Source organism: Thunnus thynnus, chromosome 17 (genome assembly GCF_963924715.1).
Source record: "Thunnus thynnus chromosome 17, fThuThy2.1, whole genome shotgun sequence".
Taxonomy (NCBI): Eukaryota; Metazoa; Chordata; class Actinopteri; order Scombriformes; family Scombridae; genus Thunnus; species Thunnus thynnus.
In genome coordinates this window covers 11572689-11587594 of record NC_089533.1, presented here as the reverse complement: position 1 = coordinate 11587594, position 14906 = coordinate 11572689, and the positions used below count along the sequence as shown (strand labels likewise).

At 38.8% G+C, this 14906-nt stretch overlaps 1 protein-coding gene across 2 annotated transcripts; it reads right to left on the bottom strand.

Moving 5' to 3' along the window:
- Positions 1-489: 489 nt before the first annotated feature.
- Positions 490-11720, bottom strand: LOC137168608 (myosin heavy chain, fast skeletal muscle-like). Of its 2 annotated transcripts, none has more exons than XM_067571299.1 (40): positions 11572-11720; positions 11266-11488; positions 10908-11051; positions 10661-10817; positions 10523-10550; positions 10331-10442; positions 10151-10243; positions 10007-10070; positions 9785-9883; positions 9591-9694; positions 9351-9489; positions 9126-9244; positions 8864-9013; positions 8612-8782; positions 8221-8527; positions 7973-8046; positions 7797-7884; positions 7590-7707; positions 7360-7483; positions 7125-7261; positions 6757-7012; positions 6260-6502; positions 5976-6152; positions 5705-5854; positions 5503-5589; positions 5006-5395; positions 4736-4862; positions 4532-4650; positions 3560-3756; positions 3251-3434; positions 2996-3161; positions 2693-2817; positions 2238-2546; positions 1957-2160; positions 1715-1840; positions 1460-1630; positions 1229-1333; positions 1039-1134; positions 775-906; positions 490-617 (listed from the first exon to the last, which is right to left on the bottom strand). In XM_067571299.1, exons 2-40 carry the CDS (start codon positions 11467-11469, stop codon positions 600-602), a joined length of 5814 nt encoding a protein of 1937 aa, XP_067427400.1. In that variant the 5' UTR covers positions 11470-11488; positions 11572-11720; the 3' UTR covers positions 490-599. The 2 variants fall into 2 exon arrangements, with proteins under 2 accessions (XP_067427400.1, XP_067427401.1); XM_067571300.1 differs by having other exon boundaries at positions 8227-8527.
- Between the last annotated feature and the right edge of the window lie 3186 nt (positions 11721-14906).

Here is a 14906-nt window from a genome sequence, read left to right as displayed (position 1 = left end):
TTGTTATATAGAATGGTGAACATATTTTTGTTAATGGTATGGTGAAAAGTGTAACCAAGTTCATTATCCATCGGTTTGGATAACTGCCAATGTAATGTAATGCAATGTAATAGGAATTAATTTAGGCTTTGAAGGTTATATTTTGCCAATGATGATGTATTTATAATTAAGTTATGCATTCTGCCTCTGTAAATTGTGAAGGTGTCTTTTAAACTTGGAGCTGACACTGCCATCACTCTTCCAAAAAGTGATGCTAAGCAGAAGACAGTTTCATTTTACCGGACATTACCATGTGGGTATGAATCATGACTATTCCTAGTGAAGGAAAATGTTAATGTTGAGCTTAAAGACCTCCCCATCCAGACAACTAGATTCTAGCACAAGTTCTAGCCAAGTTAACTGATGTAGTTCCACCTAGTTACTGTGTTAAATACTGTGTGCTCAAGCGTGACTTAAAGAGAAACCAGAGTAAATAATACAGACTGAATATTATTAAATTATGAGGAAAAAGTTTATTGAATGAATACATTGTAAGAAGATAATTCAACAGCTAGATCATATTTTATGAACTCTGTTGAAAGGCGCCAAAAGGATGTCTCTTATTCAGCAGCATCAGACTAGAAATAAAACAAGAAAAAAAGATTCACTATGTATTCTTACAATAAAAAATAAATTAAAAATGGTATAAAAATATTTAGCTTATAAATAGACTTAAATAACCCCATTAAATTAAGATGCCTGCAGAATAATTTTTGTAAAATATCACGTGGTTACCTTTCCATGATCACGGCTCTTGGCTCTCAGCTTGTTGACCTGGGACTCAGCGATGTCAGCGCGCTCCTGAGCTTCCTCCAGCTCATGCTGGACCTTCCTGAACCTAGACAAGTGAGTGTTGGCCTGCTCCTCCTGTTAAGGGTTGGGAATTGAAGTATGATGATGATGTATTTTTTTGAATATGACATCATATTAGTATGCTTTCTTTCTGTTATTGATTTGTGCTACATTCCTATATGAAAAATTACAAAAAATTTGACTCACAGCCTCCTCAGCTTGTCTCTTGTAAGCCTTTACTTTGAGCTGCAGCTTATCCACCAGATCCTGAAGTCTATGCACATTCTTCTTGTCTTCCTCAGTCTATACAAAAAAAGGAGTGTTATGAATGGAGTACAGAAAGAAAATTATGAAATTAGAAAAAATCAGAATAGTTTTTAGTTAAATGAAAAATTACCTGGTAAGTCAGCTCCTTCACTCTCCGCTCATATTTGCGGACTCCCTTAACAGCATCAGCTCCACGTCTCTGCTCGGCATCAACTTCGGTTTCCAGTTCACGGACCTGTAATGTGATGTTATACAGTTTGTCAAAACCTTGTTAAGGGATTTTAGTAGTGAGAAAGATTTAATTTATTTGATACATTGAAAGTGTGATTAACATCCTAAAGTGAATATATTATGAGCATACCCTTGACTCCAGTTTCTGGAGCTGCTTCTTGCCACCCTTCATGGCGAGGTTCTCAGCCTCATCCAGACGGTGCTGCAGGTCCTTGACTGTGACCTCCAGGTTCTTCTTCATCCTCTCCAAGTGAGCACTGGTGTCCTGCTCCTTCTTCAGCTCCTCAGCCATCATGGCAGCCTGAAATGATATGCATCAAGTATGAAGTATTCGGTGAGGTGAATTTGAATTTTATAAAAGGAAGACTCATAAATATAAACTCACATCAGTGATAGCTTTTTTGGCTTTCTCCTCAGCATTTCTTGCTTCTTGAACAGTGTCGTCCACTTCACTCTGAACCTGCACAAGGTCAGACTCCAGCTTCTTCTTGGTGTTCAGAAGACTGGTGTTCTGGATATTAAAAAAAGACACAGTTAATTTAATATTTGTTATGTATAACAAAGCTGGTATGTATACTCTATTCATTCTGTATAAAGAAATTTTCTTTTGAATCATTGAATGTAAACCTGAGAGTGAAGCAATCCGACACGCTCACTAGCATCAACCAACTCCTGCTCAGCCACTTTGCGTCCTCTCTCTGTCTGCTCAAGAGCAGCTCTCAGCTCCTCGATCTCCGCCACCATCAGGCCATTTCTGCGATCCACCATGGCAGCCTGCTCCTTCATGTCATCCTGTCCTCTGACAGCATCATCAAGGTGCAGTTGGGCATCCTGACAACATGTGGAAAAAAGAGTTAACTTTCTTTGCTCTTCAACATTTATTTATGCATTGATTAGACAAAGCTCACCTTGAGCTGTCCCTGGACATTCCTCAGTTGTTTCTGGGACTCAGCAGCCTGCCTGTTGGCATGGCTCAGCTGAATCTCCATCTCATTCAGGTCTCCTTCCATTTTCTTCTTGACTCTCAGGGCATCATTCCTGCTCCTGACCTCAGAATCGAGAGTGCTCTGCATGGAGTCAATCACCCTCTGGCTGTTCCTCTTGATCTGCTCCATCTCCTCGTCCTTTTCTGCAAGCTTCCTGTCAACCTCACCTTTGATCTGGTTAAGCTCAAGCTGAACACGGAGAATCTTGGCTTCCTCATGCTCCAGTGTGCCCTGAAGGAAAAAGTTTAACATGTACCTAAAAGTTACCAGTCTTTCTCAGAAAAATTAAAGAAAAAATCAAATGAATACTTGCCATTACATAAATGCTTTTGTATTTTATCACATAAGTTGTCTAATATTGTAATTTAGTTTTTTACCTCTGCTTCCTCCAGTGCTGACTGAATTTCAGTCTTCTCAGTCTCCACAGTCTTCTTGGCTTTCTCCAGCTCATGGATGCTCTTTCCGGTTTCACCAATCTGTTCAGTCAGGTCTGAGATCTCCTCTGTAAAACACCAAAAGCCAAAATCCAGTTTAGAGAAACATAGACTATGCTGTATACATTATATCTAGAAAATTAGGTTCTAACACCACAAAACCTCATGGCCCACACCTAAAGAAGTCAAGGAAGAACGCTTACAATCAATATAATAGTTATATGAAATATCATGGGATTGACATACGCTGCAGGTTCTTGTTCTCTCTCTTCATGGTCTCCAGCTGATCCAGAGCCTCCTCATAAGAGTTCTTCATCTTGAACAGTTCAGTGCTGAGAGAGCGAGCCTCCTTCTGGGCTCCTTCAAGCTCTGCCTGGCCCTCCTCATATTTCTGTTTCCATTCTGCAAGGACCTAGAATGATATAGATGAATAACAATGATTAATTTAGTAAGAGAGATTTGTGTTTCACTTGAATCAGTGTGGTTTTGATTTCCTCTTACCTTATCAAAGTTCCTTTGCTTTTTGTCAAGGTTGGCAGCCAGAGCATTAGCTCTCTCTACATCAATCATGAGGTCCTCCACCTCACCCTGTAGCCTCTGCTTGGTCTTCTCCAAAGAGGCACACTTTGAGTTCACAGCCTCAATGGACTCCTCAGCATCCTGCAGACGCTGGGCAAGCTTTTTCCTGTAGTGAAGAAGTTTGTTTTTTTTTTACATTAACTTGCATATTGATAGCAAAATATGTGGGATGTTATCTGGAAAAGCAAGCAATTGAAAACTAATTTAAATTGTAAAAAGGTAGTGACTTACTTGGCCTCCTCCAGCTCCTCAGTGCGCTGGATAGCATCAGTCTCATATTTGGTTCTCCACTGAGCCACTTCGCTGTTAGCCTTGGACATTCCACGCTGCAGCTCAGCCTTAGCTTCTTGCTCCTCCTCAAACTGCTCTCTGAGCAGATCACAGTCATGGCGGGCTGACTGAACAGCATGGGCCAGGGCATTCTTGGCCTGATGAACATGGCAAGAGGTATTTTAATTGATCTATTAAATATAGAAATATCATCTATTTCTATCAATCTTGTTTAAATACAATTTGTCATGGTGGCACATGTTGATTGAGTCATTTAGTTTTTGATAATTTACTTTTACATCAGATTTGCTATTTCGTGTAGTGTGTGGGACTTTGTGAGATGTTAGGAACTCAGGTGGAAGGTGCTTGGTGAGGAAGGAGAAGCTGGTGTGTTAGTGGGATGTGCTTAAGTCATAAAAGACAAGGCTGAGGAGTAGCAGCAACACCCCATGAAGAGGATTACATCCAATTCCCACAAATCCCCTGGTCAGTTAAATGGTAATATGGTGATAACATTCCTAAACAGGCAACCCAACATTCACAGCCACTAAGCCACTAAGGTGTAACACTGCATTAAGAGAAATATGTCCTATTCCCACAAATCCCCTGGGCAGTTAAATGGTAATACGGTAATAACACAACCCAACATTCACAGCCGCTTCAGACAGTGACTGGCCAGATATGGTGGTAGGAAATGAAGCATAAGTTTGAATTTCTCTCTCAAGCTCTTTTTTCTGCTTTCTAACATGATCAGATGACATGTTGCAAGACCTTTTTTTCTTTTTTTTATGCTTAACAGCTAGGAGATCTGGTGGGTTAGTAGTAGGTGAAGAGTAACAGGTGATTGACTACATTTGAAAAGGAGGACTCATTTCATCCCTTGTTTAAAGCTAATAATAGCACATAGTATAGTAACATGTAAACTTGTTATACCTTCACTTCTTCCTCAATGTGTCTCTTCAACTCCTCAATTTGCTGAGTATAAGCCTGCTTGCCCCTGGTCAGCTGGGAAACAAGAGCGTCTTTCTCCTCAATCTGGCGGGAATACTCACCTGAATGATAAATTGTAAATGTGTTATTTATCAAAATGATCATTACCTTTATTTTTTTTACTATTTTTTATCACAAGTGACTCACCATTCTCTGTCTGCAGTCTTGCCCTCTGTGCACTTATGTCATTCAGCTGGCGCACATTCTCATCGTTTTTGGCCTTCAGCTCACTCAGCTGGTCCTCAAGAGTTCTGCACATTTTTTCCAAGTTGCCCTATCAAGAACACAACATTATGTATTTAAACATATTTACATGAACAAAGAAAATGCTGAGCATTTATCTAAGTTGAAAGTTACTGCCATACTATCCATTATAGTTCATATTTATAAGCATAATGAAAGACACAAAACACTCACTTTGGATTTAGCTATAGCCTCCATGTTGCTGGAGAGGTCATCAATCTCCATCTTGTACTCGCTCTTCTCCTTCTCAAGCTTCTGTTTGACACGCTGGAGGTTGTCAATCTGCTCTCCCAGCTCTGCAACACTGTCAGCCTGTTTCTTGCGGAGAGCTGCTGCGGTAGCTTCATGCTGCAGGGTTGACTCTTCAAGGTCACGGCGCAGCTTCTGGAACTCAGCCTCACGCTTCTTGTTCATCTCAATCTGAGCAGCTGTTGCTCCACCAGCTTCCTCAAGCCTCTCACTGATCTCCTCAAGTTCCCTGGAGAGGTCAGCCCTCTGCTTCTCCACCTTAGCCCGAGCAGCCCGCTCAGCCTCAATTTCTTCTTCCAGCTCCTCAATACGAGCCTAAGTTTGATGATAGTAATATCAAGAAGGCTTATTAAGTGGAACATACTGTAACAAGTGGTTTTTCAGTACAACATCAGAGTATAACATTCATGTCAAATACTAACCTGGAGTTCCTTGATCTTCTTCTGAAGTTGAGCACCAAGAGACTGTTCATCTTCAATCTTGCTGAGCAGCTGGCTGGTCTCAAACTCCTTCCTAGAAGAGGAACAAACAGTTATTGCTGTCATAGTTTTAGTTTTGACTCAGGATCATTGTGTTGCATTATGGCAGTAGTTCAATGTAAGGGTTAAAGATGAAAAACAAAACTCGCTTCTTGATTTTCTCCTCAGATTGCTGCTTGTCATTCTCCAGATCCATTATGGATTCCTGGGCCAGTTTCAGATCTCCCTCAAGCTTCCTCTTGGCTCTCTCAAGGTCCATACGGAGCTTCTTCTCTTGCTCCAGTGATCCCTCAAGCTTTTGAGATAATATTATAATGTTGACATAAAATAATATTTTGTATTTTTTATCATGGAATGTGAATTCTAACACACAAGCTAACAATACAAACATGTTATCAAAAGAAATGTTTTCTCACATCATCCACTTGCTGTTCCAGCTTTGTCTTGGCCTTGGTCAGAGTGTTGACTTTGTCTTCCTCTGCCTGGAGATCGTCCAGCGTTTGCTGGTGAGCCTCTTGGAGGGCTTTCTTCTCCTTGGTTAACTTGGCAATAGACTCATCTTGAGATGCCATCTCCTCTGTCAGGTTTTTCACCTGGAAGTGTCAGGCAATGTGCATTATTTCCATCACTTTATACGTTTGAAAGGTAATTTCATATACTTTGTCATTTTTTATAAATGTAGGTTTAAATTTATTCCAACCTTGTTTTCAGTTGCATGTTTCTCCTTCTCCACTTTAGCCAAGGTGAGCTCCAAGTCATCAATATCTTTCTTCAGCTCAGAGCATTCATCCTCCAGCTTCCTCTTCTTGCCAGTCAGCTCAGCATTGATTTCCTCTTCATCTTCCAGTCTCTCAGTTGTCTCTTTGAGTTTGGCCTCGAGTTGGATCTTGCTCTTAATCAGACCTTCACACCTTTCCTCAGCATCTGAGAGATTCTCAACTTCCTACAGTACATTTTGAATAAAGTGTAAATCAATAAGTCAGTTATTCTCTGAATATATATATTTTCAGGATTAATACAAAAAAATAAATATACATTTTTAATATATTCATTAACATTTGTCAATCTAAATGCTTGGTAAGGCACATAGAACATGAGATGACCAGAAGATTATGTGGCGTCTTTAAATTTCACCTAGATATTTGAAAATGTTAGTGACAATGTTCAATTAGTATAGTGTAGATGTATCCTACTTACAGAAGCCACTTGCAGTTGCAGGTCATTCTTTTCCTGCAGCAGGGAAACCATCTTCTCCTCCAGCTCCTTCTTCTTGGCCAGGGCAGTGGCCAGGTCTGTTTTCATCTTCTCATAGTTCTCCTTCATGTTCATCAGCTCCTTCTCAGTCTCAGCGCTCTTTAGAAGAGGCTTGATCTTGAAGTACAGATTCATCCATGGCCAGTTTTTCACATTCATGAATGAACGGATATTGTACTGAATACTGAAGACAGCCTCTCTGGAAAATTCATATAAATAAAGTGTCATTTTTACTGCAACGTGACTTAACAAAAACAGCTGTATCTATTTCATTGGACAGAACAGTTCAGTGTACTGTATGACAATCATACCTCCTCTCCATCATCTTAACAAACTCTGTCCTCATGAGGAATCCTCTGCAGAGAGCCTGAGTCATGGTCACCAGATTAGCCAGTTTCTCATCTCTCATCTCCTCCAGTGTACCCAGCAGACCAGCTTTGAAGAACACCTGTGTGGTTGTTTGAAGGAACTCAGTCATCAGCACAAATTGATGCAAAAGGACATATGTACATGGCATAGCTATTGAAATTGTTCATAGAAATTAACCTTAGTGTGCCCAAACTTGTACTGAGTGTGATCCACATCAATGGAGCCTAGCAGCTTCTCTGCAGCTTTCTTGTTGTCAATGAACTGTCCCTCAGGGATGACGCTGGCATTTAATACTTTGTATCTACAAGACAACATTATGTTGTTACTTACAATGAATCCACATCTTGGCCGGCTGTTTTAACTCAGCTGAAATGAACTTGACTTGCTTATATTAAAAATTGCATCACCTCTGCTTGAAGTCACCGTAGAGGATTCTGCTGGGGAAGCCCTTTCTGCAGATTCTGATGCCTTCCAGCACACCATTACACCTCAGCTGATGGATGACCAAGAAGTTCTCCATAAGACCTGAAAGTTGCAAACTCATACTGTTTCAAATATTTCTTTTAATCACTATGTCACATTTAGTGTGCAAAGCTGGGCTATGTGCTTCTAACCTGGGGTCTTTGATTCATTAGGAATAAGGCAACGGACAAAATGAGGGTGAGTGCTCCTCAAGTTGGTCATCAGCTTGCCCAAGTTCTCCTGTGGATCAACAACACAAGATAAGCGGTCAACAATATTTCGAGATGAGGTTTTTAATTAGTATCAAAAAATATGAAACAATTCATACCCTGAAAAGAGCAGACACAGTCTGGAAGGAACCACCCTTCTTCTTTCCTTTTTTGCCGCCACCACCAGCAGCCTCTGTTTACAAAAATATTAAATTTAATTAATGGCACTAAACTGGAAGTTTTCTTCTCTGTGGAAATGGTATTTTTTAATTAAGTCAAATGCATGAATATATTACCACAGAGTACTCATCAGCTTTATACTATGCCTGAACCAAGTGTAACAGACACACAGTTTCTAATTTCTTACCATCACCTCCACCGTGTTTTGCATACAGGAAGGCCAGAAGTTTGTTTGAGGCCTTCTGATAGAGCTGGACAACTGAGTCATTCAGGGGGTCCTTGTTCTTGTCCAGCCAGCCAGTGATATTGTAGTCCACTGTACCAGCGTAGTGAACCAGGGAGAAGTGAGCCTCAGGCTTGCCCTTTACAGGTTTTGGCTTCTCAAAGGCCTTGGTCTTGCCAAGATGCTGATCATGCAGCTTGTTCTTGAAAGTTGTGTCAGAGGCCTTGGGGAACATGCATTCCTCTTCAAGGATGGAGAAGATGCCCATTGGCTGAGGAAAAAAAAAAATTCACATAATGGAAGAAAACATTTGCACATGAATCAAGAAGCCACTTCGACCTTATTGACTACTTACCTTCTCGATAAGCTCAATGCAGGCAGCCAAGTCCATACCGAAGTCAATGAACTCCCAGACAATGCCCTCTTTCTTGTACTCCTCTTGCTCCAGGACAAACATGTGGTGGTTGAAGAACTGTTGCAGTTTCTCATTGGTGAAGTTGATGCAGAGTTGCTCCAAGCTGTTGAACTGCAATTACATGAATGTATTAAATTGCATGTCAAAAAATTGTTGTTCTTTGAATTGCTCAGACACTTTTCAGCCACTCACATCAAAGATCTCAAATCCAGCGATATCCAACACTCCAATGAAGTATTGTCTTGGCTGCTTTGTGTCCAGCATCTCATTGATACGGATGACCATCCACAAGAACATTTTCTCATAGATAGACTTACACAGAGCCATGACAGAATTGTGGACCTAGAAATAAACATTTTAGAGTGAGATTTTGTCAGAATAATATTTTCATGTCAAAATGCAAATATTGCCATTTTATATATTATTTTCAAACAATACATTTTCTTTATCTTACCTGTGGGACAGTCTGACCTTTGGTCACCATCTCATTTCCGACCTTGACTCTAGGGTAACACAGAGCTTTGAGCATATCAGCTGAGTTCAGGCCCAGGAGGTAGGCGATTTTATCAGCCACTGATGGAAAAACAAACCTTTAGCTATCTGTGAACTGGGACATGTTTACAAATATGTTACATACTAACCCTTGGTAGATTTCCTAAAAGACATCTATCAGAATTACCCTCAGTGCCATCAGGTTCAGCCTGCTCCTCACGCTGCTTTTGCTTGAATTGCATGTTGCCATGGTGCATCACAGCACCAGTCAGCTTGTAGATGCCCATCTTCTCCTCAGCATTGAAGCCCAAGATGTCAATAGCAGTCTACATTGTACATGAAGCAAAGTTTGAAACATTTTCCACAGTTGTCTTAAGCATGCAAGATCTATTTAATTAAAATGTTGTTTTTTTGTTTGTTTTTTTACATCTGTTGCAATGAACTCCTCCACATCATCGATGCTTTTGACAGAGATTTCACCCTGACTGACCATTGGGTAGTCATAGGGGTTGGTGGTGATCAGAAGACCCTCTAGAGGAGCACAGTAACGATACCTATTATTGTTTAGTGTTGTCTTTGGTATTATTTCAATGTCATTTTCAAATTTGCATAGTAACATACCCAGGAGCTCAGGCTGGTGGCCAGTCATCAGCTGATAGAAGATGTGGTAGCTCCTCTCAGCAGACAACTGGAAGGTTACACGAGACTTCTCCAGCAGATCTTAGAAAAACGAATTTAATGAGAGACTGTGAGATTACTCTATTACATTGTAATACTATTACTTTATCAAAGACCAGATTATAGCCCAGATGAGGCTTGAGTCATACCATGGTTGAAACTTACATGTTTCAATATCAGCTGAAGCCAGCTTTCCAGAAGAGCCAAAATGGATTCTGATGAATTTACCCTAGAGAGCCAGATCATTGATAACATCAGTTTTTGCAATTTAGTAAGAAAATACCTTGACATGTTTCCTGGATTACTTACAAAACGAGAGGAGTTGTCATTCCTCACAGTCTTGGCATTACCATAGGACTCCAGCAGAGGGTTGGCTGCCACAATTTGGTCCTCAAGGGAGCCCTGCAAGAGAGGATTTGAGTTACATAAGCTAAACATTCAAATTAACTATCCTCTGACGAACAGTTTTACCTTAAACAACCAATTTACCTGCATCTTGCCAGGTGTTGGCTCAGCCTTCTTGGCTCCAATAGCTGCAATTGTTGCAAAGTATTGGATGACACGCTTGGTGTTGACAGTCTTTCCTGCACCGGATTCTCCACTGGGGTATAAGAGACACATGTCAAGAATCTGCTTTATCGTAATTATATGATTTAGCATTACAGTTTCTGTTATACTTACGTAATCAGGATAGACTGGTTCTCACGATCTGAAATGCAAACAAACATTTCACATGAATTCCAGTTTTGTAATTCCTTCAATACACTCATGTTCAAGTTTAATTCCTACACAATTTAACACTGCTAACTTTGACCTTACCTGTGTGCATGAACTGATAGGCATTATCAGAGATGGAGAAGATGTGAGGTGGTGCCTCAATCCTCTTCTTGCCTCTGTATCCTCCCACAACTACAGCATCATACACTGGAAGCCACTTGTAGGGATTCACAACAACACAAAACAGCCCAGAGTAGGTCTGTAATAGCACAAATAGAAAATAAACATAGTGTTAACATTTAGATATGCAGATATAAATGCACATCACATTAGTAAAGTGGAAACTCACGTAGATCATCCAGGATGCAAAACGCTCTTTGAGGTTATACAACACACAGGGCTCGTTGAGGTGGGTCATCATGGCCATGTCCTCAATTTTATCAAACTTTGGAGGGTTCCTGGGAAAGATTTCATCTTCTTTCACAGTGAGTGTCTGAAGAGATAGTAGTAGTAAAAATACAGTAAAAATGTGTAGAGTTAATCAGATGGATGTTCTTGTTAACAACTGTGTCAGTGTGAATTTAAAACCACTAAATGTTTTACTAAGTTATAGTTTTAAATAAATGTTAATGGAAAGAATGGCATCCTCCTTCAATGGAAATAGATGGGAACATGTTGTTAAAAAAGTAAAATAATGAATTGCCTACCTTACCACAGTCTGTTTCAACTGTGGCTTTGCCACCCTCTCTCTTCACAAGTTTACCCTTGAGATACATCTCCTCCTTTTCAGTCACAAAGAAGGCGGTTTTGGCATCAAAAGGAGCGGTTTGTGCTTCAATCCTCTCCTTCTCTGGCTTCCGGAGGTAGATGGCCGCTGGGCCATAGCACTCCATCTCCGCGTCTGTGCTCATGGTGGCACTTTAGTGGAGACTGAAAAAATAGAGTTAAAATATCAGCATGATGTCGTAATGGTCTTGTATCCATCTGATGTTGGAGATTTTGACATCTTTTACCTCAGCTGGTTCCAAAAAATGATGAGTGGTAGAGTATCTGGTGGAGTCAAGATGCTATAAAAAAGATGATTAAACGTGAGTACAATAACTTTTTTCAGTTTGGTTTTCTCACTTTAAATCTTCCTGGCAGAATGTCAGTTTGAGAGCAGTGGAGCATGAAGGTGGCAAAACTTATTCAGATTTAACTGATAAGTGCTAGCTGAATTCAGTTGAATCATTAAAGTTCAATTCTCTCCCATCCCCTCAACTGCCCCCCACACCCAGAGAAATAGTACTGGTCTTAATGATCACTTAGTATAGAGTATGTGTTGAGACACGATGTGTACTGCACATCAACACAAATGAATTAATTGTGCGATTTCTGGAAGAAAAAAAGAAAGAAACCACTTAAATGTTTTAAGAGTATTTCAAGTAAATTGTTTTGGAAAACAGTTGCCAACTCATTTCAGGTATTGCTCAAAATAAGTTTCACATGCCAAATGAACATCAGCCAGTTGCTACATTTGATACTAAAGAAGTTATTAAAGAAGCATGATACAAGTGTCCTGGCAGATCTTGAAGGCTTATGCCCATTATGGCATGTTTGATTTGAATTTGGCTCACCAAAGAAAATATAATATATAATATATAAAAATATAGCAACATTTAACCCATATCATGAAGAGAAATAGTACTGCTCTTAATGATCACTTAGTATAGAGTATTTGTTGAGACAGGATGTGTACTGCACATCAACACAAATGAATTAATTGTGCGATTTTTGGAAGAAAAAAAAAAGAAAGAAACTACTTAAATGTTTTAAGAGTATTTCAAGTAAATTGTTTTGGAATAATATCTGCTCAAGAATACTTAAATATGACATGAAATTTCACCTGAATATCACTTAAAACAAAGATAACTCTGACAAAGAATCATTGACAATATGCATTAGTAATTAGCAACACATAAACTTTACCCACTGATCAATAGGAATTCAAACCAAGATCATAGTCGATACACTCACCTGTGTTGGGTGCCTACCAGTTCATGCAGAAGTCCAGGGCTGCCTCTTTTATAGAGGGTGGGAGTGCTTGATCAGCTGTAGTCTCACTCAGTTTGGTCATGGCCTCATCCTGTTGCTTATTTTGTGGCAGTGATGTTTATGCAGCTTGTAAGCATTTTAATTTGTAACTAGAATTTGAAAACTACATAATGCAGCGTGATGTTGTACCAATTAATTTGATTTCACAAATTGTGAATGTGACACGCAATATGGGTGTTAAAATACTGAATAAAATGTAAAATGTGAATAAAAATGTGACCATTGTTTATTGGGAAAATTGAATATTTACAGTATTTACATTGTTAATAAACTTTATATAAATTATACTGAAGGCAAATAATTTTAATTTATTTTCAACATACTTGCTTTCATCAGAAATGTTGACTAAAACATTAAAAGAAAAAAAATAGAAATTGTAAAGTAGGAGAAAAGACTGTCAGACATGAACACACTCAAATAAGACGTCAGTAAACCAAATAGGACCCAAGGGTCTGCTTAAGTAAGCATGAATATAAAATTATTTAGAGTGAAAGAAGGAGCTCATTAATTTCTCACCTAGATTAACTCAGTGAGTTACAAACTTGCTATTATAAATGTTGTAGTGTATATATGGTTTGTGTACAACTCCAATAAATGTAGCTCTTGATTTAAAGGTCATGAAAGTTGAAACATGTAGTTAACATCAAAAATCTTTTTTTTAATTCATGGACAGCTTTGGGGGTTGGTTTTGGAAACTCATCCAAATTCCATTGGTATTCAGTTGCAAGACACTTGCATGTTCGAGATCTTTGAAACTTCACCCCCAAATGACACTAATATAAGACAGCTTTCAACACACTTAATTAAATGCTTATATTCACCTTTAATAGAAACTATATACTAAGTCTGGGGGGAAATTATGTATAAAGCTTAATAATAAGCTTAATAATACTGACCATGGTAATGCTATATTCACCAAGACTTTCATTGTACTCATGAAAACTTCTGTGTTCCTGTGTGTGCCAGTAATACAGAAAGAATAATCTAAAAATATACCATAATGTATAGCTGTATTTGTGCACTATTTGATCTTTTAAATCTTATAAATGTAAACTTGCCAATTTCAAAATCGAAATACTTCATTAATTGCGGTTACATTACATTAATATTTTTAAAGGTCCATTTATACATGGAGTTTAGTTTTGTGAATGTGCCAAAATGTTTGTTGTCTACAATTACTGGATTCTGGCACATCTTGTACTCCTGTAATAAAATTAAAGATGAAGTACTATCATTAAAAGTTCAATCACCTTTTATATATCTCCCTAAATGGACATGAAAACAGTTGCCAACAAATTTCAGGTATTGCTCAAAATAAGTTTCACATGCCAAATGAACATCAGCCAGTTGCTACATTTGATACTAAAGAAGTTATTAAAGAAGCATGATACAAGTGTCCTGGCAGATCTTGAAGGCTTATGCCCATTATGGCATGTTTGATTTGAATTTGGCTCACCAAAGAAAATATAATATATAATATATAAAAATATAGCAACATTTAACCCATATCATGAAGTGAGTTAACAGTTGTAACTTCCTTCTTAACTGATTTGACTCATTTCAAAGTGGCTCTTGGGACATATACTGATTCATTTCAGCAAATAGTAGGAGAACTTAAAATGACTAACATATGAGTGTTTTCTATCACTTTTCATAGTTTCTTTGCTGCTGATACTGACTCTATTCGCCCAAATCATCCCTTCAGAATGTATATTTTTATACATCTAAGAATGGATATATGCGGTGCTTTAAGTGCATGTAGAGAGATAACACCTGCTTACCAGTGCAACTTTGCCTTTGTCTCTTGTCACCTCACACAGGCTGTGAACAATGAACCATGATTAGATAATGGGATTTACTTGCAGAAATAAGTGGCCCATGAGTTGTACCTTTTGTTCTAATGATGTATGGGATTTGGGATTCTGCTATGAAAAAGAAATCCACTTTGATGTATTGGTGTTGTTATTTTGTTTTTTTTTTCTTTTTGCTGCTTATGTGACATTGATGTGTTTATCCTGTCACCATATATTCCCTTTAGGAGGATACTCAAGCAACGCAAAAGTGATGTAAGAGCCAGGCAACTTTCACCAAAAAGTCCTCAGGGCTAGCAGATGAAGGGTTGCCAAATGTCTGAATAGAGATGACTCATTCTGCTCCAGTATGCCAAGTCAAGCTTTGATGTCTTCCAGAGAATGTAGTGTAAAGACATGGAATAACTTGGCAACCTATTTTTTGCCTGTGACATCCCAATTAG